The following is a 25,749-nucleotide window of genomic DNA, read 5'->3' as shown; positions in this document are numbered from 1 at the left end:
ATATTCCTCGAGGCCTTTATCGTCTGGATGCTGGTTTGTCAAAAACATAAAACTAAATAACTTAATGTTTTTCAAATGTAAAAAAACTAAAAACCAGATATGAAATGAAATAAAATGGAATGGATATAAAGCAGTGTACCTTAAAGAGAGTTCAATCCAATTACAGGTCAAAAAGAACCAAGGATCAACAACCCCAATTCATTCCCTGTTTTTATCAGTAATTTGAACGGGGTACCTACTAGGACATGATATGATACCAAACACAACGAAAACAGAGGTATTTTCATCACATTATTTTACAGTTATACATAATACATAGGAGCATATTTTACAGTTAAAAGGCTGGCTGTTGTTAGATGATGCTTGGAAGGAACCCATATAAAATGTCAGACAAGAGAGCGAGCGAGCAAGCAAGCAAGCAAGCAAATTCAATTCCAATCTCTTTTTTCAAGCTCAAGAAGAAATGTACAAATCAATGATTAATGATTATATATGATATGAAAAAGATGAAAGCAGGATAGGATACAGCTGAGGAGGAGAGACGGGAAAACAAACTCTCACCACCCTCTCCACCCTAACGCGGTACTCTTTTTCGGCTCAGTATTTCTTGTTCTTTAAGTCTATGCTGAAACCTTGCAAGGCGTGCTTGAAGACTCACCAATCCTGCAGCCTTTCGTGACAGCACAAAACTCAACTGAGTCACGTAGTTCTCAATGTGGCTCCCTGGTTGATCCACTTCTGCCAACAGTTTCATTTCCTGACAACCCAACAACAACAACAATTAACGCCTTTTGGCTTTTATAGGAAAAAATTAGAAGGCTATGCTCTTAAATGATTGCAACTTTCGACTTACTTCGCGCACTATCTCCATGGTGTCCTCAATTTCCTTTCGATGAGCAGCAATTAACGCCTCTTCTTCCTGCAACAGAGTTCATACATGTCAAAAAATCACTGAACTGGAGGGAGAAATAGTGCAGCAATTAAGCTCTTTTTTCTTTTGGAAGAAATATTTTTCTTTGATATGGTAAAAAAACTAAAGGTTAGCTAACCTCAAGTATTGCATTAATATTGCCATCAGAAGTTGGTTCAGATTCAGACTTTCTGGATCCGGCATCATTTGCGTTAGAAATTCCTGCACCATACTGCTTCAAGCGTGAAGTAGAGAGATCAGGCACGCTGCTGCTATCTTTCTTCTGCCAGCTCCCCACCTTCTCTGATTTTTCATCTCGGGATGATTTTCTTCGAGGTGGCGATACCTTTTGCACCTTCTCCTCTGTATCATTTAAGTTGTGGGAGTATATGGGAACCTTACGACTGGTTGGATCGCCATGAATGCTCCTCATTTCAAGTGGTTCCTTGTCGAATGATGCAGAAGCTACAGTTACGCCCAAACTTTTTTCATCTCGTGCATGAAAGGCATTGCTTAATGGCAAAGCAGAAGTCGGCATGTCAAAGTTGGAAGAGGAGAGACTTTCCTTCTCTGGAACCCTTCTCCCCAATTCCCCCCCTAATTTCACCTCTTGGCACAGCATATTAACATCTTCTGCTTCAATGGGAATTGGAATAGACGGGGCTGAAGTAACATCTCTAGCTATTGGTTGACTGGAACTTACAGCCTGATCCTTCTTTGTATTTCCGCTTTTGGACAAACTTTTGACCCTGATGTTATTCAATAGTAATTTCAAAGTTGAATATTTACTAAAATTTAAGGATAAAGTAAAGCTTAGGATGTCAAAAACCGTACCGGTCAGCATATCTCAAAGTGTTGAGAGTATGTTCACATGAACCAGCATTTGGAGAAATGCACGATATCATAACAGTTCTCGAGTTGCCAACAAAGGAATCACGGAGCACTTCTGTAAGTTTACTTCCACGGAAGGGGATATGAATCTGATCATTGTCCAAGGCACGAATGCATTCCTTCAGTGCCAAAAGACTTTTGTTGATTTCTGCTCCCTCAATCCTGTAAAGGTTCCAGCAAAATGAAATAAACAGATTAGAGCATTATGTAAAGATAAAAGGAAAAGGGATCGTCTGAAAAACTATATCAAGCAGCATTTTCGCCCGAACGGGTTCGAAGCAGTTACATCTTCTGCAGAACAAAAAAAAAAAAAAACTCCATACTACAGCTACCAATTAAAATTATTAGTGGACTAAGATGGTAAACGATATTATCAAGCACAGTGACAGAAAACTCATTGGTTGGTGACATCTTTTACAGCTGTGAATAAAAGAACATTAACAAGAAACAAAAGACCAAAGATCTAAAAAATCTGGTATACCTTGTCTGACGGTCATTATCAGTTGTATCAGCACCTCTTTCGCTACCAGCCAAATCAATAAAAGAGACTTTCCCAACAAGTTTCCCACTTTTCAACTCATTTCCATCATTGTTCCTTCTCGATTCCTTTACTTCGGGATGTTTCTTAACAGCAAGTTGCAATATAGCATGTGACCTTGAAGACTCCTCATTGGCACCAGTGGAACCTGTACTCCTGGCTGCATTTCCCTTCTCAATATATTCTTTGACAATTTGTACATCAGACACTTCAAATTCTTGAAGCCCAACAATACAAACCTGCTGCCGTCCATCTTCTCTCATGCAAAGCTTCCTATTACAGAAAATAAAGTCATCTTGAGAATGTGGATGCATAAAAATAAGAAATGGATGAAATAACCAAAATAACATACAATTAAAGAACTGGAAATCGAGAAAGGGGGGAAAATGCACGTTGGATAATCCTATTTCCAGGACGGAAAAACGATCAAAAACTAAAAATGCCTAAATACAAATCTAATCCTCGTACTTCAATACTTTCAGTATTTTTGTATCTCTTTTTTCATTTACTACATTTTAGTACGTAAATGTATCAATTCAGACACAAACATTATATATCCAACCAAATTATGGCCAAAAGTTGATGCCACACCATATGCAACCTTACTCTATATGCATGAATGAAATTTCCTGTCCATGTGTCAATAGAGAATATCTCTTCTTTCCTAAAAAATCCAGGGAAAAAAGAGAAGGAATAGAAATGAAAATTTACTTTCTTTCACTGAGTAGATCAAATAATTTTCCACCATATATCTCAAAAAAGCTAAGCCACAACTTGAATTTCTGATTGCGATAAACTGGCTGACGTAACAATCTAACAAGGTCTTCAGCAGCCCTGAGAGGTAATGGTTGCATTGTAAACGTCTTGCCACTACCTATTAAAATACAAAAAGCTTTTAGTCAAACTTCATGATACTAAAAGGATATTATGAGAAGAAAATAAGAGTTGATACAACGTCATTAGTAATAGTTAAAATGACAAATTGCCACAAATAATAATGAGTGGAATAAATTTCAACGAGTATGCATTCATGAAAACAAGCAAGCAAGAGATTGAGCAGATTTAATGCACACCTGTCTGACCATAAGCAAAGCATGTAGCCTTTGTCCTTTCAAAGATGATGGGAATAATTGGTTGCACAGTAACCCTATAAACCTATTTCAAAAAGAATGCACGTTAGTTCAAACTAGATTCTACAAAACTATTTAACGACACAAGATGTTTTCTAAACTACATTGGACAAAGGAATATATAATTGATACCTCATCATTGGTAACATGCTCATCAAGAACCGCATCAAAGCAGAATTCATGCTTTTCCACATATGCAGTCAAGTCCACCTATCTCAGAGTAAAGCAGGGAGAAAAGAAACTATGATCAGGTCAAAACAATTAAGCTAATATTATACATCAAAGTAGAATAATAAAAATAAAGTGACCTTTAGTTTTGGTTCATGGACAGTCAAAGAAGCATTGTCGCATACTGATACAATATCGTCTTCCTTACGAGCAAGCTCCTTCTTGTTTAATGGTCTCTTCCGCACCTAAGACACAATACACTACACGTATTAGGAAAAACATAACAATATATGAAAATATGTGCTAGCTGAAACTTTAATTCCAACCCCAATCGAAGCAAGGGTAAATTAAGGAACATCATTGGTATGACAACATGTTATTTTTCCAAAGAAAAAAAATTAAAGGCATAGAGAAGGTGACAAGCACAGGACTGGCAGTGAAAATTAATATATCCTCGAAAGCATTACACGAGGTCTGAAGACTCCAAGCCTTAGTCTGTTCTTTTGATCTAAAGGCGTAAGCCTTGAACCAAAAATTTGAACCTCAAAAGCCTTAAGCCTTTGACCCGTAAATATGCTCAATTAGATGATGCCATAGACTAAAAAAGAGAAGAAAATTACTGGGTAAAGAAAAAATGATTTCAGTGGGTTTCTTTTTTAATTTCAAACAAAATTGAAAAGAAAATAAAAACGTGTAGAATGTCATAAATTTAGATAAAAATTATAGTTCTAAGAAGGCATGCACAATATATGAGTTAACTTTAGTAATTGCAACACCCCAAAAATACCCATCACTTGTTAATTGAACTACCTCTCGGATAAGGACAAAGAAAATGAAGATCTTCCAGTACAAACTTATAAAGGCTGTAATCAAACCACCATGACTCCACTACAATTTAGTCTCTGGAATAATGATAACATCCAAATGGAAAAGATTTCTAATTAGTATTCTACACATAGTATTCTGATGCCACTATAAGAAGCTTACCACAACTTTGATTTTAGCCACGTTATTTTCTCTGACAACATTCTCCTTTTCAATCACAGGTAATGTAGCCAGGGCATCTTCATCAGCTTGGCTTCTTTGCTGCCTGCTGCTAGCTACATTAAACCCATCGTCAAATTCTCTAGTACCACTAGGAATGAATGGCGAAGGGTCAAATGACTCTGGGATAATGTGCTGGTGAAAAAGAAAAAAAAAAGTCAATTAAAAAAAAGGAAATCTACAAAATTATAAAACAAAAACAAATATATAAATAAATAAAAAGAGAGAAAGAGAGGAAAGAAAGACTATGTTGACTTATCATGCAATGGAGTAATGGACCGGCAGATAAAAGTCAACAGATATCGAACTACTTCAAAACATAAAATTAAAATGTGATTCTTCAAACGAAAAGAAAGATGAATATTTGTTTAGTTGGCATAGAGGCTTTTTTTTTTAATCTCCCTATCCCCACCCCCCTCACTTGACTTCTCCACAGCATTAAACCTAACAACTACTCAAACCTCCTCACTCGATTTCTCAATCTCCTTTTAAAAACCCATTATTCCTCTCAATCTAAAAACCCTACAACATAGCAAACAAGCAAGCCTACCACAACAAATTGCCTCTTGCCCTACAGGGAAGGTTCAACAACACCTCCTCCAACAAAGACTGACCATTGGAGTGCCCTACTAACACCGAATGAGCTCCCCCAACAACCCCAAAAGTGTTTGCAAATTAACACTCCCACAACAACTAAAATTATTGTGTCCCAATGGTTAATAGGAAACCACTAAGATCGGCCTCCAGGAATTGCTACTCCTATTACATATATAATCATACTTAAGTAAATATCTCTCGTGCATGGAAAGAAAAAAACCTTAATTAATCAACATACCTCGGACAAAAGCTCGGTATCATCCATAGCATGGAGATCCAGAAGTCCAGCACCAAAATCTCCCCTAAAGTCGGGAGAATAATAGCCATCCATTGCACCAAGTGCTCCTGAAGCTTGGGCAGTAGGTGTATGCGGTTCAGATCCAGACTCCCCACCAAAATTCAGGTTTCTCATCAGTTTTAAAAGCCTCTGTTTCTCTTCGGCAGATTGTGCTCCATAACTCTAAGCCAATGGAAGGGAAGAGGAAATTCGATTTCTATGGTATAAAAAAACAACTAAAATAGCGAGGTATAACATCAACTGAACAACAGAAGAAAAAAAATGACAATGCAGAAGAACTATCCCCCAAATCAAACTGAGCTTCCCTTCAGTAAAGATCACGTGGAGACATGGTAACCAAATTCAATAGAGCCATTTCTCAGTTAGTAATTGCACATCTGACCCACAAACTAGAAGATTCCATGTTCAAGAAAAAGAAAGGGTCTCCTATTCATACTCGATGCCGATTCATTACTCTTGCAACATATGTATTTTGCAGTACCTAAAAACACATGGAAACCCTCGAAAATATGAATCGTCGTACCTGCATTAGGAGGGAGCGCTGATCAGCCAACGGAGAAGCCAGATGCTGCAAGCCAGCGGACTGGAGCCACCGAGCCATGACCGCATCACCAGCGTCGTTAGTGGGGCCTGCATTATGCAGGGTCCCACCGCCGCCGTGGTCGTAAAGGGCAGTCGCCGCCGCAGCATTGTTCTGCTGCATCTGGCCGCCCATGTGGCGCTGCGAACGTCTTTGCGGAGCCAATTTTCAAGATCTGTTTAACAACGCTTCATCCAAGAAAATACAATAACTAATTCAATCAAGTACGAGAAGCAAGCAAGCAAACAACCACCATCCGATCCCCAAGTTAATCAAATAGAAAGTAGGTGACGATAAAAAAGAATAAAAACCAAAAAAAATAAAAATAAAAATAAAAATACTCACAGTGAGGAGAAAAGTTGAATTCGAAGCAGGACATGAAAGGAATTACTCAATGACGAAATTCAAATCCTCGAAATCTGTAACAAAATCACCAGATTCAACTCCACAACAAAGTTACACAAAAAAAAAAAAAACAAACAAACAAAAAAAGTTCATAAAAATTTCCAGATCATTTCCAACATTCAAACGTACCAAATTTGACCAAGAAATGAATAGGTTTTGAAGGTCGAGATATGTAGAACGAAAAATCTAAAGATCGGAATCAGAGATCAGATCTGGATTAAACAAATGATTCAAAACCCTAATCTCATCGAGAAGAAAGAGGAGAAAATATACAAATTCGCCTAACCTTTTTTTTCTTTTCTCTCTCTCTTAATCTTCGTGATGAAATGAGTTGGCGAAAATTGTAATCACTCCAACGCCACAGACACAGAGTAGGCCTTTCCTTTCGTTGTAATATTAAGAAATTTTAAAATTGGTGAAAAAGGCGAAAAATGTCATTATATAATTACCTCATTATATTCAAATGTATTAAACCGCTAGTTTAAGTTTTACGTTAAATGACGTAAATGGCCCTCAAAATATTCACTAATTTCAACACGTCTGATCGCCGTCAACGAAGGAACGGGACGGCGGACGAGGGAACGGACTGCCCGGACGGACCCGGGCAGAAGTTTGAACTTTGCCGAGTGACGGAAATACCCTTGCATAAGAATGAAGTTGTCTCCTCGTCTTCTTTTCCTCCTTTCCTTCCATTTTGGTAAATAATATGACTAATATTAGCATGGACACAGACCCAATAGAAAATTAATTACAGAGGGAGAAATATGCACGTGACACACGTGACTTGAAACAGGGCCCAATAGAAAATGGGCCTTTTTTGGACTCAGACAGGCCCAATAGGATGCACGGACACGCACGTAATAACGTAATATTAGCCTGGAGCGGTTGTTGCATTTTAAATGGTCGAAACGTAATATGAGCATGATGTAGGGGTAAAAGTGGAAAATGAAACTTCGATGGACATGATGGGCACCAACACTCCAAATCAAACGAAATTAAAATAAAATAATTATAAAAGCTTTTATTGGTAAACGCTTTTAAATATTTAAAATTTCAAATAAAAGATACGCTTAACGCTCCTATTTGCTTGCCTGGACTTAAAATTTTAGGGTTTCCCTAGGCCAAATTAAAAATAAATAAATAAAACAGAATCAATTTATTTAGCATTTTTTTAATTAGAATTATTTGTTGACAAATATATTTTTTTTTTACAACAATATTAATTTTAATTATTTTTAATCCCTTTCAATTATCATATTTTTAGAATCACTCTGGTTCCATAAAATATTTTCTATTTATTCATATACCTCTCGTTTACTTATAAGTCACACAATTAGAGGTTAATAATGCATTTTTTAATGACTAATTAAAAGAATGAATTTATATGTATGAACCCGATGACTATGTGAATCAAGACAAACCACGACATAATTGTAAACTAAATCGTACATTGTATAGACTAAAACAAGCTCCTATAACTTAATTTGAGAAGTCTAAACACAGGTAACTCGATTGATTTGTCATCTAAGTAGCAACGCATGGCACAATCTAGCAGAAAGTCAGAATATTGCTTGTTAGCTCATATTGAATCACTCTTATTTGAAAATTAGTTAAATCAACCATTATAATTTGATGCATTATATAACCGATAGCCAATCAAATATTATTCTCGTCTCTCTTATTTTATGCATTTTGAGCGGTAAAAATTGGTGTAAAGTCCAAATAACAAGGACTAGTAAAAAATTGTAAAACCAAAGGGGACCAAATCAAAACTTTTTATAAACTTGGAGGACCAAATTATAAATTAAATGATAATAATTAAGAAAGCTTTTGGGTAAAGAAGTTAGTTGTTTACGTCGAGGGGGCCACATGAGAAAGAATGAGGCTGGTGGATCTCGAAGTGGGGCCAACGAGAAAAGCCCTTTATCTTTCTGATATTTACCAAACCCCCCCAGCCATCATACATTGCTTTAGCTTAAAGCAAGTAAGGGTGGGGCGGATCCATTTACAAACAGTTTTTTTTTTTTTTTCTTTTTTAAATTTTGATTTATCTATTTTTATAAAATATTTATTTATAGGTTGTATTATTAAAAATACAAGGAATTCTCATTTATATTAAAGTTCTTGAAATTGGATGTTTTTGTTTGGGAAGAAAACTAAGAAGATTTCCTTCATTAGCCCAGCGTGGGCTGAGCCCATCATGACATGGGCTGAAGAGGAATTTGGCCCAATTAAAAGCCCAATTTTTGTGGATCGGGCGGCCCAAATTTGATCGTGTGGGACACGTTGACCCATAACATTTGGGCATATTCTTTGCCGAAGTACATCGCTATCCATTTATCACTTCGAGGATTTATTTTCGTAATAAATAAATCCTTTGGAAAAATGTTCGTAAATTTGTTACACTTGCTGATAAGAATAAAAGTGGACGTAATTAACTATAATTCATTCCATCATTCTGAATTATAATAATAATAAATTTTTTTGTTGAAAATATAATAATAATAATTATTATTGTTGTTATCACTATCGATTGGTATTAATTTATCAGAATATAATATTAAAATTGGTGTTAATTTTGTTGGATGATGAAAGTCACACATCGGTTAATTTAGGGAATGGTCATGGGTTTATAATCTAAGAATACACTTTTCATTGGTATGAGGCCTTTTGGGAAGCCCAAAGCAAAGCCATGAGAGCTTGTGCTCAAAGTGGACAATATGTGGAGAGTCGTGTTCGTCTAACAAATTTGACTATTGAAATAAATCAGTTTCAACGTAGGCTTTCCATTTATATACCGATATACCATTTTAATAATTGTGTTTAATAAGTGCACACTTATTTTATAACCACTTCTGAAACATATTTCTCCTAGAGCTAATTGTAATGGAGTAAGTAATTTTACGAACACTTTCAATAAAAGCACAATTAAGTATTTTTTGTCATAAAATCTTTTTACTCGGTAAAAGATTACAATATCTGACTTCTTGGTCGATCATTTACTTTTTGAGTTCAACAACACGTGGAATAAGAGAATTGTAACATCTGACTTCTTGGTCAAACATATCTTTTTTGAGTTCAATGACACGTAGAATTAGAGAATTGGAATATCCGACTTCTTAGTTGTCGAACGTGTATTTTTTGAGCACAACATGAAGAACAAGGAAATTTGTTTGGTTGAACATGTATTTTTTGAGCTCAATGACACATGAAATAAGAAAACCGAAATATGTAATGGTGGAACATCTTTTTTTAGCTCAATGACACGTTAAATAAAAGAATTAGAATATTTGACCTCTGCGTCGAGTATATATCTTTTGAGTTCGATGAACGAGAATTTTCTCTTATAGAGTAATTGAAGATCGAGGTTAATGACACATAAAATAAAATAAGAGAAGTGGAATATTTAAGTCGATAGCCAAGCACATATACAATCAATTGAACTATGACGTAATGATAAGTTTGAATTATACATATCTGTTATTGAAAACCGTGCCAAAAATAATTGTGAGGGCCATGCTTGTAGGAATGACACTCTCATACTTGAAATAGAGACACGTCTATGAACCTCCTCTTCCATTACTCTTCATTTTCTCCTGCGAAAAGGTTATTCTCTCACTGTTTTATCTTAAGAGGACGAAAAGGAAGTGAAAGAAAAGAGGCAAAATGGGAAGCAATGTAAAAGGAAGAACAGCAGTGGAGGTGGGAGCTGATGGAGTTGCTATCATCACCATTATCAACCCTCCTGTAAACTCCCTGTCTTTCGATGGTACAGTTTTTTCTACTGAACTTCCATGAATTCTCTATTTTTGTTATGGTTTAAAGGGATGTTTGGGGGTGATTTTAATGATTATGAATTCTCTATCGAAGGTGATTATGAAATTGAGTAGTTCCTTTTCCATCTACTTTTGTTTAGAGAAGGGGTGACTTTCGTAGCAAACGACGCGTGAGATCACACGTTGGTTGGAGAGGGGAGGGGAGGAAAACCTTCCTTCTAAGAGTGTGAAAACCTCTCCCTAGCAAACTCGTTTTAAAACCGTGAGGTTAACGGCCATACATAACAGGCCAAAACAGGTCATATCTATTAGTATTAGGTTTGGGCTTGGGCGGTTACATAGACTATCAGAGCCAGACACTGGGTAGTGTGTCAGTGAAAACGCTGGCAGGGGGATTATGAGATCCCACCTTGATCGGAGAGGTAACAAAACATTCTTTATAAGGGTGCGTTTTAAAACCGTGAGGCTAACGACAATACGTAACAGGACAAAGCGGACAATATCCGTTAGTAGTGGGCTGAGGTTGTTACATGATATTTGATCCCTTGTTAGGCTCTATGTTTCTTTTCGGGTATCGGAGACGAAATCATTTTGAATTACTCTTTACGTCTCGTTTTTCTCAGAATTTTGAGTACAGAGGCAGAGAAACTGAAATTCTTGATTGTGCATCTATTTTTGGTCTTTGTTATTGACATCTACACACAAATACAGTGTTATTCAGCTTAAGAGATAGGTATGAAGAAGCCTTGAGAAGAGATGATGTGAAGGCAATTGTTGTGACAGGTGAGTGATCTGTGAAGTGAATTTTGTTTTTGAATTTGTAAGTTCTGTGGATTTTGAGGGATTGTTTTTATGTTATTTGGGTGTAGGTGCCAACGGGAAGTTTTCTGGTGGCTTTGATATAGCTTCCTTTGGTGTGCTCCAAGAAGGAAAGGGTAGGTCGTCGATTTTTATTCTATAGCATAAATTTAAGAAACTCTATAAATCTCGACGATATTTTTCATGATAGAAACTAAATTTACACTAAAGCACGAGGACTAAATTGTTATATACTAATGTTCAAGAACTAACATTGTTACAAAATTTAATACATAAAAGACTAAATGAAGTAAATACATGTTTTGTTCTCAGGGAAGCAACCAAATGTTAGCAACATATCTATTGAAATGGTCACTGATATTTTTGAAGGTAATGAGTTATTCCCATAGTTTGTTTGTGAGCGGTTTGCTTCCGTGCTGGTCTATTGGGTGTTAATCCCTTAATCTCATCTGTCAGCTGCCCGAAAGCCTGCCGTTGCAGCGATAGATGGACTTGCCTTAGGTGGAGGGTTAGAGGTTGCAATGGTATGTGTTTAGGTATTTCATATAAATTGGTTTTTTTTATCAGGATGAATGTTGTAACAATCACTTCTTTGCCTTGAATTCTCAGGCCTGCCATGCTCGAATATCGACTCCTACCGCTCAATTAGGGTTGCCCGAACTTCAGCTTGGATTAATTCCTGGTTTTGGAGGTACAGTTTTAGCCAGTTTTAGCTTTACAAGTCAATTGGTTCTTAAAATGTTATGCATCTTGTTAATTGTTTTGTCTGATGAGAATATACAAATGATTGTTTTCGTTCAAGTAAATATGTTAATTCATATGTACAAAAAATGGGCACAAAAATACCTTTGAAGTTGTTGGATGAGGTATTTCAGAGTTTGTTCAACTTGGAATAGAGATGGCCAGGCTCGGTTGGAGGAGGTACTTCTAAATCCTCTCCTACGAGAGAAGGACCGAGTTTTGTAGCAGACTAGTTTCTTTGCAACTTAGAGGGGCATTTGGATCGAGAAGAATAATAAAACACTTTCGGTGTTTTTTTAGATTATCCATGTAATTTAAAACATGAACACGACAAGATGTACAACAAATCCTGGAATGGTTGGGGTGTTCTATTGATCTAAAGAATCTAAACTACTCAGGAACACAACGGCTTCCACGTCTTGTTGGTCTCTCAAAGGCTCTGGAAATGATGTTGGTAAGCTAGGTGGATTTAAGTTTCTCAAATGTTGTATGCATTGAGGGCGTTCATGCATTGATTTCTATGATTCTTGTTGTCTGTTATGCATATGAGAACAGACATCAAAGCCAATTAAAGGACAAGAAGCTCATTCTTTGGGGCTTGTGGATGCCATTGTCCCTCCTGACGAGTTAATCAACACTGCACGCAGATGGGCTCTTGAAATCCTAGACCGGAGAAAGCCATGGGTTCACAGTCTTCACAGGACAGACAAGTTACCGTCGCTAGCCAAGGCTAGGGAAATATTCAAGTTTGCTAGAGCTCAGGCAAAGAAACAGTCCCCAAATCTTAAGCACCCATTTGCCTGCATTGATGTCATTGAAACAGGCATCGTCTCGGGCCCCCGTGCTGGACTTTGGAAGGTTACTTATCTCTTCCTCCATTTCAGTCTTTTTGACCTTTAAATCAGAGACATTTCACTTCTGTATATATATCTATCTTGTTCTGGTTACTGCAGGAGGCTGAAGAATTTCAGGGACTTCTACATTCAGATACTTGTAAAGGCTTAATTAATATCTTCTTTGCCCAGCGTTCAACAACAAAGGTTAGACAAGAAAGTTCAGAGACATGAATGTTCTATTGGTTTTATAGAAATGGTTGCACTTTAATGAGTATGAACATTTGTTCTTTCTTCGTAATTGACAGGTACCCGGAGTGACTGATCTCGGTCTGGTACCACGACGAATCAAGAAAGTTGGAATTGTGGGTGGAGGACTAATGGGATCTGGAATAGCTACAGCATTGATTCTTGGCAACTATCCTGTTGTACTTAAAGAAGTGAATGATAAGTTTTTGCAGGCTGGTCTTGATAGAGTCAGAGGTAAGCCTGGAAACTAATGTTTCTGTACTTCACATTTCAATCTATGAACTCTCGACTCGTTGCGTTCTCCTACAGCAAACCTACAAAGCCGAGTAAAAAAAGGGAATATGACGAAAGAGAAATTCGAGAAGACTACGTCTTTACTTAAGGGAGGTCTTGATTATGAAAGTTTTAAAGATGTGGATATGGTGATAGAGGTACTTTGTGTTGGGTTTTACTTTTCTCCTCCAGGTCAAGGACAATATTTGATGTTGATTTTGGTGTTCTTGAAACAGGCTGTTATTGAAAAGGTTTCTTTGAAGCAACAGATCTTTGCTGATCTTGAGAAATATTGCCCACCTCATTGCATACTTGCTACCAACACTTCCACAATAGACTTGGAGTTGATTGGGGAAAGAACGAAGTCTCGTGATAGAATTATCGGAGCTCATTTTTTTAGGTATATCCACACATCCATCCCTCCTGCCTTGCGCGTGGGGCGATCTTTTTGGCTTGGCATTGAGTTTTTGTTTCTGATGCAGTCCTGCTCACGTCATGCCGCTACTAGAAATTGTTCGTACCAAGCATACGGCTGCACAAGTGATCGTCGATCTGCTAGATGTTGGAAAGAATATAAAGAAAACACCCGTAGTTGTAGGGAATTGCACGGGTTTTGCTGTCAACAGAATGTTTTTTCCCTATTCTCAGGCTGCAATTTTACTTGCAGAACGTGGAGTAGATCCCTATCGAATTGACAGGGCAATTTCCAAGTTTGGGATGCCAATGGGACCCTTCAGGTTTATAATAGTCAATAAAGTTTGTTAATCAACTGCACTGTTCTTAAATCACACTAATTCTGTTTTTTCCCTACTCGCTCGTGTATCGTTTTTTCAGGTTGTGTGATCTTGTTGGTTTTGGCGTGGCGGTAGCAACTGCCAGTCAGTTTGTTCAAGCTTTTCCAGAAAGAACTTATAAATCTATGTTAATTCCTCTAATGCAAGAGGATAAAAATGCAGGTAGCTTTGCCATCGTTTGTTACTTGACAAATATGGGATATGTTCACATGTTTTCCTCGGCTATTATTTCGAGATGTTCCTTACGAGAATCATTTGTGTACATTAAACACCTTAGGTGAATCCACTCGTAAAGGTTTCTATGTCTATGACAAGAACCGCAAAGCTGGGCCAAATCCTGAGTTAACGAAATATATCGAGAAGGCTAGAAACAGTTCCGGTGTTTCAGTCGACCCTAAGGTTGCTCTCTTATACTTGCTTCTCTTGATTTAGCATTTCTTTTGTGGCCTTAGTAGAGGCAGGCGATTGAAATACTGGAATAGTATCATAAACACTGCTTGTTTATGATCACTAGAGTTCATCCAATGACAAAATCCTTAAAATATATACCTTTGGAGTGAAGTATTAAGTAACTTACGGGAATGACAAAGATTTTGGTGAATGTAGCTGGCGAAGTTATCAAACAAGGACATTGTGGAGATGATATTCTTCCCTGTGGTGAATGAAGCCTGTCGTGTCCTAGCTGAAGGCATAGCAGTCAAAGCTGCAGACCTGGACATTGCTGGTGTAATGGGAATGGGTTTCCCATCTTACAGGTGTGTTAATTTCATCTCATTTTGGTATATATCTCTTTAGTCCCCAAACCTAGTGGATAAAATTCTATGTTCTTCTTGAGCAGGGGAGGGCTAATGTTCTGGGCGGACTCTCTTGGATCGAAATACATCTATTCGAGGTTGGAGGAATGGTCGAAACAGTACGGTGGATTCTTCAGGCCTTGTGAATACTTGGCTGAAAGAGCTGCTCAGGGTGCAACTCTGGTAAGAAAGCTTCAGCCTAGTTTTACAGATCTCCATCTCAAATGCACATGTTTTTAAATTTCTAGGCAAAAACTTATTGGATATGAAATAGAAGTTTACTTCCAAGTGACTAATGAACTTTACTCATTTATGACGGAAGTTAAGCCTACCAACCAATTAACCAACAGCAAACTAAAATAAAATATGAAACATTCCTGAAAATTGCCTACAGTGGCATCATCTTTGTCCACAATGAACAAGCCATCCCAATTTACAAATTTCTCTATTCAATGATAAGTTCTTATGTTATGTGGTTTGGTTGCAGAGCGCTCCGGCTGGTCGTGCTAAACCCCGAATGTAAGATCAATCAACTCGGTCTATAGTTTGTTTGGTGTTTCTGCTGAAAATCTAGATAAGATTGCTGGTATGGTCTTGTATGAATAATGTATTGTATTGAGACATTTATTTTTATAGGATCCGAGTTGGAGCAATTTTCAATTTATTCGTGCTCAAATATATTATTGTCTCTTATTAAGGAGTTTTTGAACTGTTTTTTGTTTGTCCTTACATCCATCTAGACTTACTTCCTTAAAAATGTGTCCCTCAGCCTAATACCTTAAATTCTACACAGTACAAGGAAGTAGGGTATAGATTTATCCAGAAGATTAGAGCTTAGCTGTGGATTTTCCCCTAAGGTTCATTTCATGGTTCAACAGCTGTTTTCATCGAATTTAACTAAAACATGGTAGGTTCACGCAGTGTAACACACAGATAAATTCTATTTTCTAAGGAAAGAAAGAACAGTTGTTTACCTTTATGCTGACCCAAGATTATCATCTTCACAATGAGGAGTTGGAAGATTTTTGTTCCACGGGTGCATTGAATTTCCACATCCTTATAAGGTGTATTTTGTTCCTCCCTCCAACCGAAATCTCACACTTTGAGCTTTCTCTTTTGGTCTCACCGTCAAAAGTTTTTAAAACGCATCTGTTAGGGAGAGGTTTCCACATCTTATAAAGAATGCGTCGTTCCCCTCTCCAACCGATATACAATCTACCCTCTTTGCGTCCTCGATGGCACTCATTCCTCTCTTCAGTCAATATGGGATCTCACATAACATTAAAAGAAGAATCAACAACACTTCCGATTCTATTAGTATAAGCACGACTCGTCTGAAACACATTTCCCGGGCCAAAGAACACCCTGAATATCTCATCAGGTCAAATCATGACCCTTTCTCCTTCTCCTATGCCTTGCATTATGCTGTTGACTGTACTCATATTGGTCGACCATAGCCCCGTGTGGTCGAAGTAATATCACTCAATTATTTTTTTAGTGCTTCATTTGAACCAGTAGCCTTGTTCTTACCGGGGTGAACTTGGACAATGTAACAGCATAATCCCACTGCTAGTCGATATTGTCCTCTTTGGGCTTTTCCTTTCGGGGTTTCCTCAAGATTTTTAAAACGCGTATGTAAGATAAAAGTTTTCACACGCTTGCATCTTTCTCCTTCCCAACCGATGTGGGATCTCACAATCCACCCCGTTCGAGGTCCAGCATCCTTGTTGGTACTCATTCCTTTATCTAATGTAGGACCCTCCAAATCCACCCTCCTTCGGGGTCCAACGTCCTTTGTTGGCACACCGCCTCGTGTCCACCTTCCTTTGGGGCTTAGCCACTCCCCTTCGGGACCCAACATCATTTGGTGGCACACCACTTCTGTCCACCCCTCTTCGGAGCTTAGCCACTCCCCTTCGGGACCTAGCGTCCTTGCTGGCACACCACCTCGTGTCCATCCCTCTTCAGGACCCAACATCGTCGCTTACACTCATTTCCTTCTCCAATAAACATGGGACTCCCCAAATTAACCCTTTTCGGGGGCCAGCATCCTTCTGGCACATTGCCCAGTGTCTGACTCTAGTACCATTTGTAACAGTCCAAGCCCACCTCTATTGTCCTCTTTGGACTTTCCCTTGAGTTTCAGCTCAATGTTTTTAAAACGTTCTGCTAGGGAGAAGTTTCCACACTCTTATAAAAAATGCTTCGTTCTCCTCCCCAACCCATGTAGGATCTCGGAGTCAATTTCTTATAAGCCCTCTTAAATCTCTTCAGCAGAACTAGTCTTCTCCACACCAAGAATTCTGTATTGGTTGCGTTTATCTGCCTAACCAATTGAACGTGTTCTATAGCGTAATTACGTTCCCCACCCAAACCATCCACATGCTTCACCGATCCAAAAACACTCTCAACTTGTCCCGCGCGTTTCTCATCAGAGGACGAAGAAGGTAGTCCTGAGTCGATTTCTTCCCAAGCCGTCAAAGCTCATCAACTTACAAACTCCGATTAAGGCGCCGGACAATTTTAATAAATCCTAATGCTCGCTCTTTATTGCCCGATGCAATTGCTTCTTCCGCTATGCGAATACATCTTAAACCTTCGTCCTTGTTCCCATCCATAATCTCACCGCCACAATCTTGCCAAAAGAACCTACGCCTCAGTATTTCCTTCACTCCAATTTCAGTTACAACTCCAAAAATGCTGATCACAAATTCGAGATAGACAAGACATAAATTACAGAAAAAGAGAATTCCACTATCAAATTTAGCAACCGGATCAAAGAAAACCATATTAATGACGATAAGCTAGAATATACAGCATCATCATTTACAGGATAAAATGGAAAAGGAGGAAGAATGCGAGTCGTGCCTGATAAAAGAAGATTGACGTCTTCAAAATCGGAGAAAGAAGAGTATCGGACTCACTTTGGAGATTGAATTCCTAAGAACGCCATGAACACCGAGCTCGGAGTTAGTTAGCTACAATATCGTTGATTTTTCGGATACAGTCAGAGAGATTAGTAAAACGTGAATGTGTACATGTCATTTTCTGTTATAGAATTAGATTTTTAACTAATAAATTTGTATAAAAATAAAAATATATCTAAATTCAAAATTGTTGATCTGTAACTAAATTTAATTTAAAAATATTAAATGAAAAATTGTCTAAGAATTCTTAGATGATGTAACCGCCCTAACAGAAATGGTCCTCAGGATTTGCTTAAGAAAAGGTTTCCACAGACTTATGGTGGTTTGTTCTCCTTTTAACCAATGTAGGACATCATAATCCACTCCTTTGGGACCAGCGTCCTCGCCGACACTCTTTCCTTCCTCCAGTCGATGTGAGACCGCCCCCAAAATCCACCGCCCCCAAAATCCACCCCCTTTGAGGCCAGTGTTCTTACTGGCACATCGCCTCGTGTCTACCCCTTCGAAGAATAGCGAAAAACCTGGCATATCATCCAGTATCCGACTCTTATACCATTCATAACAATCCAGATCCACAATTAGCAGATATTGGTTAATTTAGTGACAATATCATACTATTATGAAGAATGATGATTACTAACAAACGACTCATTTGGGCGGCGACAACCACGGGGCGAAATCGAGATCACTCGCGCGTGAGAGTAATTGAACGTTCACACTATAAATTTTGATTAAAATGAACTAAATTATGTCTTTTACTCTTTATAATATATGATTCGATTATATTGCTATTTTTTCATAATACACATTTACCTCTCATATATATATATATACAAACAAACCAAACCACCTAAAAATTAGCCAAGTAGAGATTTAGTACTCGATCATCACATACATCATTACAGCTCTCCAAGTTAAGGACTCCGTTTATTTAGTTAGCTACATCAACAATGGTGAACATTTTTCTTGAATATTAAAGAATCGGAAGGAATCGGAACCCTACCGGAATGATATTGGTGACATTGAAAAGTCCGAGAAACGTATTTCGGATGAGTTGCAGCGGCGAGGCGAGGGCGCCAAACGACGGCAGGGCGCCGTTGCAATTGACGAGCGGCGTCGTGACGACAAGACTGCAATTGTTCAGTAAAAAGGAGAGTAGCAGTTGAGGCGCATCGAGAAGCATTGAGAACCTGCCGGTCGCATCGGATTTGACGGACGAAATCACAGTTCCGGCGGCTCCGCAGTGCATTTCCACCGCAGCATCTTCAACACCTCATAATAAACTCCAAAATGTTTAGAGACAAAAATAATAATAATAATAATAATAATAATAATAAAAATGCACTGCAACTTTAACTCACTCGGAAAAGTTGGGGTCAAAAGTCCGTAGATCATGTTGCCGTTGAGAGTACAATAGAGCGTTCCTTGGATGTGGGTGAGACCAAGAAGAGTTCGGATCAAATCGAACTGACATGAACTCAACGTGGCCATCGTCAAAACGATGATTAACAAAGAAATGTAATAAGATGTGAAAGACATTATTGTATAATGGAAGATAAATTTGGAAGAGATGGAAAGAGACTTTTGGAAGAACAATTTCAATGGTTTGGGGAATGAAGTTAACAACAAACTTTGCTACAAAGCCTCATCATGGAATTGGCGTGTGAAGAAGAAATGAGCCTTTTTTATGGGCGGGACTTTTGGATCATTCATAATGGTTGTGCATAGTGAGATGTTTTTCTTTTATTGTTGATTTTATTTACGGGTGTATCTGTAACAACTTAAATTTACTCGCAGAGATGGTCCGCTTCTAAGATGCGTCTATTAGGGAGATGTTTCCATACTCACAATCCACCTCCTTATTCAATTAATGGACGTTCAAGAAGAAGAATTAAACCTAACTAACTCAGAAGATCTCTCAATCCTTCTAAATTGTTTTTAATAGAAGTTCAGGAAAACAAATTTGTTATTTCTCTCGTATGTTTTGCACAGATCACCAAAATAATATCATCACACAAAACAGCCTAGTAGTGAGCGACGCCTACAAGGATGCATTAAACCTAACAACTTACCAAAAACAAACTTTTGAACCTTCCCGAAGATGGCACCTGACAAACTGAGAAAAGAGAGGGAAACAAGCTCTCCAAGAATTCTGGCTAAGGCAGCTCGACCGAAGACCCACTCAAAACAGTGAGGGACATACCTACTATCATAGTTGAAGCCCACCACTAGTAGATATTGTCTAGTTTAGCTTGTTACGTATCACTATCAGCCTCACAGTTTTAAAACATATATACTAAGGAGAGGTTTACACACTCTTTATAAGAAATATTATGTTCCCTCTCCAACCAACATGGGATCACACCGACTCACTTCAAAAGTTTCTTGTTCTCCTTTAATATATTCTCACATATAGACCTAGCTTTTGAAGTAAATAAGGCTACTCGGGACATTATGAGAAATATATTAACAATAATAAATTGCAAATAATTTTTCAAATTATACATGTTGCGAGTTTTCTATAGAAACTCACAGCATATTGTGCACAAACTCCCCTTTGGGGAGGTTAAATTTCTTGATGTTGTCAGCTGAAGCCGATGCAAAACTTTGTTATGCTCGCCACGAGAGAACCTGACTTGAATAATACCACAAAATTACAATTCAAACTAACGGGTGAAATTGGATACCTGGCATACAAAAGTCGGGTAAATCAACGGTGTGAGATCATTTTACAAGATTAAAGAACAATAATAAAAGGTACAAGTGCAAGAAGTATGCTTGTGATACTAATTCTCGTAGAACTAGCACTTTATGGAAATAGTTAAAAAATCAGTGTAAAAAGTTACCATAGTAGAAAATAAAGGACAAATCACTCTAAGTTTTCAACATTCAAATAAAAATGGTTGTACAATATTACTACTCACTTCTTTAGTAAAAAAGGTAGAGCAACATGTGTCAATATGATAATTATGGCCAAATTATCATTTAAATTTGTAGAGATGAGAGTTTCAGATTGTTTTGTAGTATTACTCGAGAATAACCAATAGAGATATATTTCATCTTTATCTAGAGTAAAAATAAGAATTTAAAAGATTTTTTTAGTCTGTATTTTCGAGAGGGTTTGTCTTACCACTAATATATGAACTTCGTTACAAAACATTAACTATATGATAGTCATCACTACACATTTTATTGATTCAAAAAGAAATTTGTATAAAAGAATTCTCAACTTTTGTCTCAACCATTAATGGAGAGACCAAGGATAAGATTACTAAGAGTTGTTTATGGGAATGGGATAAATAAAGTTTTTTCTATCACCATTGATAATTCAAGTACTAATGACAGCTATTTTCGAAGACTTAGAAATTGAGAAATATTACACCTGAGTTGTTGTACCCACATAATTAATTCGAGTGTGAATGAGTGATTTAAAGAAATGCATGACTTCATTTCTAGTATTCCCAATGCATGTTACATCATTTATTAAGATAATAGATCGACATAATTTAAAGATTGTCTTGAACAAGAAAAAATGAAATATAAGGCACTTGTTTAAATGTGGCAACTAGATAGAATTCCACCTATTTAATGTTTTATCATCTCACAATTTAAAAAAATCTCTAAAATATTTGAGAAAAAAGAAATTAGATTATAAAGATCAGGTAAACAAAATAAAAGAGCCACCCATCTTTGTAAAGTTTTAGAAGGTCTTCAATGTCACTCATTTGTATGGTGACATCACAAAACATAATAAACAAGATTGCCACATTCAAACAAATAAGTGCTTCACATTCAATTTTTTATTGTTGTAGTACAACACCTCATTCTAATAAGCCTTCTCATAATATACGAAATAACTATATCATTGAAACTTGCATTATTGTGATAAACAATATTTTATCGATATTCCATTCTAATAAATAACTCTCAATAATCTTGCTCTCTCTTATAATTATCAACTTAACAAAAAGTTAAAGAATTCTTTTATGCAAATTCTATTATGAATCATAAAGTATGCACGGATTAACATGTAATTAATGTTTTGCAACAAGTTCAAGTATGAGTGGTAAAATAAACCCTCTCGAAATAACTAACTAAAAAAATCTAACTTTTTTTTTTCTTCTCGATAAAATTGAAACATATCTCTAAATAATGGTTACTATTAAGTGAATGTCGAATTTAGGACATGCATTACTACAAATTAATTTGAAATCTCCATTCTACGAATTAAGAATTTAAAGGGCAGCTCATCCATCATTATCATCTTGTCACATGGTGCTCTATATGTTGTTTGACTAAATAAGTAACAATATTCGTACCACCTCTTATTATTATTATTCTATAAATTAAAATGATCTCATATGGTTAATTTAATAAGCTTCTTTTTTCTAAATTTAGATTTTGGGACAATGGTGGCTTCATAGAACTAGAGCCATAATAAACAGTTTCATATCTACTATGTACTATTATTTCCATCTATAAAAGTAAAATAAAACTAATGTGATTCAGATGAACAATTAGCACACAACTATAAATTATTTACATAATCATTAACGAATAAACTTCACAGATTTTCGGTGGTAAGAAAAAACCTGACATTTTTTCAAACTCATGATAGTACAGTACATAAATGGCAGAAAAAAACATGCAGGAACATTGATCCAAAAAACACAGATCAACTAAGTGAAAATTTTCCTTTCAATTAAAACTCATCCTCAAAACAAAGAAAAGAGGGAATTTCCTATGTTTGTTTTAAAATAAACTATATCATGATTCAATGTAATAAATGTAATAAAGACCAATGTCCACAACAACTAAAATAAACAACGATAGATAAAGCATCTTAAGCAACCAAGTAGGGAAAATTGGGGCGCAACCTCAACTTGTTAACTTTCCTAGTATGATTAGGGTCTACTTGGTACATTGTGGTTAGTTGTCACTCATAGAAGACGCCAAGGAGTCGTAGAGGGTATGTCATAGTGCTAATCTGTGTATAGTGCACAGGTTACCTCATAGGTACATAGGAGTCGTAGAGGGTATGTCATAGTGCTAATCTGTGTATAGTGCACAGGTTACCTCATAGGTACATTGTGGTTAGTTGTCACTCATAGAAGACGCCTTCTGTGTATAGTGCACAGGTTACCTCATAGGTACATTGTGGTTAGTTGTCACTCATAGAAGACGCCTAGAAGTCGTAGAGGGTATGTCATAGTGCTAATCTGTGTATAGTGCACAGGTTACCTCATAGGTACATTGTGGTTAGTTGTCACTCATAGAAGACGCCTAGGAGTCGTAGAGGGTATGTCATAGTGCTAATCTGTGTATAGTGCACAGGTTACCTCATAGGTACATTGTGGTTAGTTGTCACTCATAGAAGACGCCTAGGAGTCGTAGAGGGTATGTCATAGTGCTAATCTGTGTATAGTGCACAGGTTACCTCATAGGTACATTGTGGTTAGTTGTCACTCATAGAAGACGCCTAGAAGTCGTAGAGGGTATGTCATAGTGCTAATCTGTGTATAGTGCACAGGTTACCTCATACACTCGCGAGCCCGTCATAGTGCTAGTCTGCATATAGTGCACAGGTTACCTGATACACACTAGACTTACTCGGAGCCAGTCATAGGTTAAACTTTGGAAAAATGTAAAAAAAACAAGCTAAGTACAACCTAGACCCTACACTATGATCAGAGGGGTTATGCACCTAGAGGAGGAGTGTAACCAGTATATGATTAAGGAATAGAGTTTAGTCAACAAGTACAACCTACTCGGAATGACTGATCCGAAATTCGATATACAAATAATAAAAGATCATTTCCATTTTAGATTAAGAGAACAGCAAAATATTCCAAACGCAGATCGTATTCAATGGCTCAAGTCATGTAAGCAACAACTGATCCGAATTTTTTTACTGCATTCAGAAATGAGATGACCAAATAAACATTTGACGAAGCAAAAATCAAACGAAGAAAAAAACACAAGCACGCACAAAGAACTTTAACAGTAAACTTACAAAACTGCAGATCTGATTAGCGAACTAAAACCATAAGCAAGCATACCTCTCATGATCAGGAGGAGCGACGTGGCCGTGAACCGGAGAGAAGAAGTCCAGGGCTCTTTTGAGAGATTTTGAAGCTAAGCTTCTTCAATGACTGTAGCTCTCCTGGCGCCATCTCCAAGGCGCGGCCTGGTATCTTCTTTACCGTCTCTGGCCAGATAACGATCATTTCTCTGACAGAGCAACGATTACGATTTGCACTCCGTCAGAGCTGAAGCATCAATGACACGATTAAACTAAGCCCATTAAAATATGTCAGGCCGCACCCACAGTATATGGGCCGGCTTTTAAGCTTCTTCTCTTTTCTACTTTGGGCCTGTTAAGATTCATTGGCGGCCCAATTATCGTCCCATCTCATGCGTCCGAAATAAATATATTAAAATAAACAATTTTCATTTATCAATATATTTCCTATTAAAAATTAAAATCAGTAATACTCTACCAAAACAAAAAATAATATAATATTTAAAATAATTTATAAATGTATAAAGTAATTAGTTAATTTAAATGATAATAATTAAGATTAGGGTATGGTAGGTACATTTTACCTTATAAAAAGAAATGAAATGATTAAAATAAATAAATAAATAAATAAATAATCCAACCAAAGCTTAGAAGTGGAGGGGCACCACGCTCCACAGAAGAAGGGGGTGGATTAAAGGAATCTGATGAAAATCTCGATGCCATGGTGATCCAACGGTGGAAATGAGAGCATCAGGAATCAAACTCCCAGAAAAAATAATAATTACCTTTTATATTATTTATCTTGCTTCCTTCGTATTAATTGGGAAAGCGTGAGGGTTGAAAAATGATTGTTTTTTTCCATTCCATTTTTATAATTAATTGCCCATCTACATGACATGGGTCACAACTACACTCCTAAAAACATAGAGATATTTTTAAGTTGAAAAACCATCCAATTATATAGTTTTATCCTACCATCCACTCATACTTGAATCATATGTCGAGCGATTTTACTGGGACATACCAAACATCCATTCATCGGTTCCCTAGAGCATACGACTTTCTCATGTCTATGCTAAACCATTTACGTCATAAGTTCCACATAGGGAGAGACATGATGTTAGCTTTCTATCGTTCTGAAACCATGTGACTTAAGCAAGCTACTCAACATGCATGTGTATGTTGTGAGATAGACGAGTATATTTATATATGAGATATGAGTTTATTACATTAGATTACTAATTCAGTGAGTGGCACTATAAATAATTGTCACGTGTTAAAAAAATTTAGTTAGGAATCTCGACTCTCCATAATGGTATGAACTTTGTTTTGGGCTTCCCAAAATATTTTATGGAGATCCAATCCACGATCTTCCACTAAATTAACCAATGTGGACTCACCTCCAATAATTCTCAACCATTCATATGTTTAGTAGGAGTGTAAACTTGATTTAATAAATTTATGCATAATAAATACTCGAAAATAATGCAAATTGTTAATAACAAAAATAACGCCAAACAAATAAATGTTGGGAAAAAAACAAACATATAAACAAAAAATAGAGAGGGAAAAGGTGGAAATATTAATATAAGCCAACGGCACGAAATAAAGGGGAAAAAAAAACAAATTATTTGATTCACATTACTAATAAAAACAAAAACAGGTGACACGTGGAGAAGTTTGGGGGCGTGGTCCCATTAATAAATTGGATCTAAAAGATAAGCAATAGAAAATGGGCACGTAGGAATTAAAAAAATGAAAAGGGGAAATTGGCTGCTGGGGCTTTGGGAGAAACGTAGCAGAAGTGTGCAAATATTTTTAATTAGCTCCTTTTTTGGCTTTGCACCATTTCTCCTTTAACAAATTTTATAAAATTTTAATTCCATTTTTATTTTATTAATTTATTTGGAAATTTTATTAAATTTAGTCTCTATATTTTTAATTAAAAAATGATTTTTAC

The 25,749-nt window shown here is 36.8% G+C and overlaps 3 protein-coding genes and 2 long non-coding RNA genes across 10 annotated transcripts; 2 read left to right on the top strand and 3 right to left on the bottom strand.

Annotated features, from left to right (window-relative positions):
• Positions 1-254: 254 nt before the first annotated feature.
• Positions 255-6,986, bottom strand: LOC111494683 (kinesin-like protein KIN-13A). 5 transcript variants are annotated; one of them, XM_023144647.1, is made up of 15 exons: positions 6,848-6,959; positions 6,691-6,773; positions 6,502-6,575; positions 6,100-6,344; positions 5,517-5,738; positions 4,625-4,816; positions 3,778-3,882; positions 3,602-3,679; positions 3,413-3,494; positions 3,051-3,213; positions 2,283-2,612; positions 1,745-1,963; positions 1,050-1,659; positions 854-919; positions 255-757 (listed from the first exon to the last, which is right to left on the bottom strand). In XM_023144647.1, exons 4-15 carry the CDS (start codon positions 6,289-6,291, stop codon positions 575-577), a joined length of 2,442 nt encoding a protein of 813 aa, XP_023000415.1. In that variant the 5' UTR covers positions 6,292-6,344; positions 6,502-6,575; positions 6,691-6,773; positions 6,848-6,959; the 3' UTR covers positions 255-574. The 5 variants fall into 5 exon arrangements, with proteins under 5 accessions (XP_023000415.1, XP_023000416.1, XP_023000414.1 ...); XM_023144648.1 differs by having other exon boundaries at positions 6,691-6,747; XM_023144646.1 differs by lacking the exon at positions 6,691-6,773 and having other exon boundaries at positions 6,848-6,986.
• LOC111494691 lies at positions 5,967-18,478 on the top strand. Its single transcript, XR_002720210.1, has 3 exons — positions 5,967-6,053; positions 8,640-8,642; positions 18,468-18,478. It is a non-coding gene; the product is annotated as an uncharacterized LOC111494691 (long non-coding RNA).
• Positions 10,092-15,554, top strand: LOC111494685 (glyoxysomal fatty acid beta-oxidation multifunctional protein MFP-a). 2 transcript variants are annotated; one of them, XM_023144652.1, is made up of 18 exons: positions 10,092-10,330; positions 11,049-11,120; positions 11,207-11,272; positions 11,469-11,525; positions 11,613-11,680; positions 11,766-11,847; positions 12,296-12,351; positions 12,453-12,755; positions 12,851-12,937; positions 13,039-13,213; positions 13,289-13,410; positions 13,489-13,652; positions 13,735-13,989; positions 14,087-14,208; positions 14,324-14,445; positions 14,653-14,801; positions 14,885-15,023; positions 15,328-15,554. In XM_023144652.1, exons 1-18 carry the CDS (start codon positions 10,228-10,230, stop codon positions 15,361-15,363), a joined length of 2,178 nt encoding a protein of 725 aa, XP_023000420.1. In that variant the 5' UTR covers positions 10,092-10,227; the 3' UTR covers positions 15,364-15,554. The 2 variants fall into 2 exon arrangements, with proteins under 2 accessions (XP_023000420.1, XP_023000419.1); XM_023144651.1 differs by having other exon boundaries at positions 13,289-13,652.
• LOC111494690 lies at positions 15,184-24,038 on the bottom strand. Its single transcript, XR_002720209.1, has 3 exons — positions 23,781-24,038; positions 22,292-22,295; positions 15,184-15,194 (listed from the first exon to the last, which is right to left on the bottom strand). It is a non-coding gene; the product is annotated as an uncharacterized LOC111494690 (long non-coding RNA).
• LOC111494688 (phylloplanin-like) lies at positions 18,603-19,595 on the bottom strand. Its single transcript, XM_023144657.1, has 2 exons — positions 19,129-19,595; positions 18,603-19,030 (listed from the first exon to the last, which is right to left on the bottom strand). Exons 1-2 carry the CDS (start codon positions 19,304-19,306, stop codon positions 18,741-18,743), a joined length of 468 nt encoding a protein of 155 aa, XP_023000425.1. The 5' UTR covers positions 19,307-19,595; the 3' UTR covers positions 18,603-18,740.
• Positions 24,039-25,749: the final 1,711 nt, after the last annotated feature.

This window comes from Cucurbita maxima, unplaced genomic scaffold (assembly GCF_002738345.1).
Source record: "Cucurbita maxima cultivar Rimu unplaced genomic scaffold, Cmax_1.0 Cma_Scf00020, whole genome shotgun sequence".
Lineage (NCBI taxonomy): Eukaryota > Viridiplantae > Streptophyta > Magnoliopsida > Cucurbitales > Cucurbitaceae > Cucurbita > Cucurbita maxima.
This window is presented reverse-complemented; position numbering and strand designations above follow the sequence as displayed.

Excerpts from the sequence above, each read along its gene's own strand:
- LOC111494683 (XM_023144646.1), bottom strand. The coding sequence starts at position 6,291 with ATGGGCGGCCAGATGCAGCAGAACAATGCTGCGGCGGCGACTGCCCTT. Across the intron at positions 1,964-2,282 it reads GATAATGACCGTCAGACAAG|GATTGAGGGAGCAGAAATCA; the intron begins GTATACCAGATT and ends GAACCTTTACAG. Across the intron at positions 758-853 it reads CCATGGAGATAGTGCGCGAA|GAAATGAAACTGTTGGCAGA; the intron begins GTAAGTCGAAAG and ends TTGGGTTGTCAG.
- LOC111494685 (XM_023144651.1), top strand. The coding sequence starts at position 10,228 with ATGGGAAGCAATGTAAAAGGAAGAACAGCAGTGGAGGTGGGAGCTGAT. Across the intron at positions 14,446-14,652 it reads GTGTTTCAGTCGACCCTAAG|CTGGCGAAGTTATCAAACAA; the intron begins GTTGCTCTCTTA and ends TGGTGAATGTAG. Across the intron at positions 15,024-15,327 it reads CTGCTCAGGGTGCAACTCTG|AGCGCTCCGGCTGGTCGTGC; the intron begins GTAAGAAAGCTT and ends GTTTGGTTGCAG.
- LOC111494688 (XM_023144657.1), bottom strand. The coding sequence starts at position 19,306 with ATGTCTTTCACATCTTATTACATTTCTTTGTTAATCATCGTTTTGACG. Across the intron at positions 19,031-19,128 it reads TTTGACCCCAACTTTTCCGA|ATGCTGCGGTGGAAATGCAC; the intron begins GTGAGTTAAAGT and ends GAGGTGTTGAAG.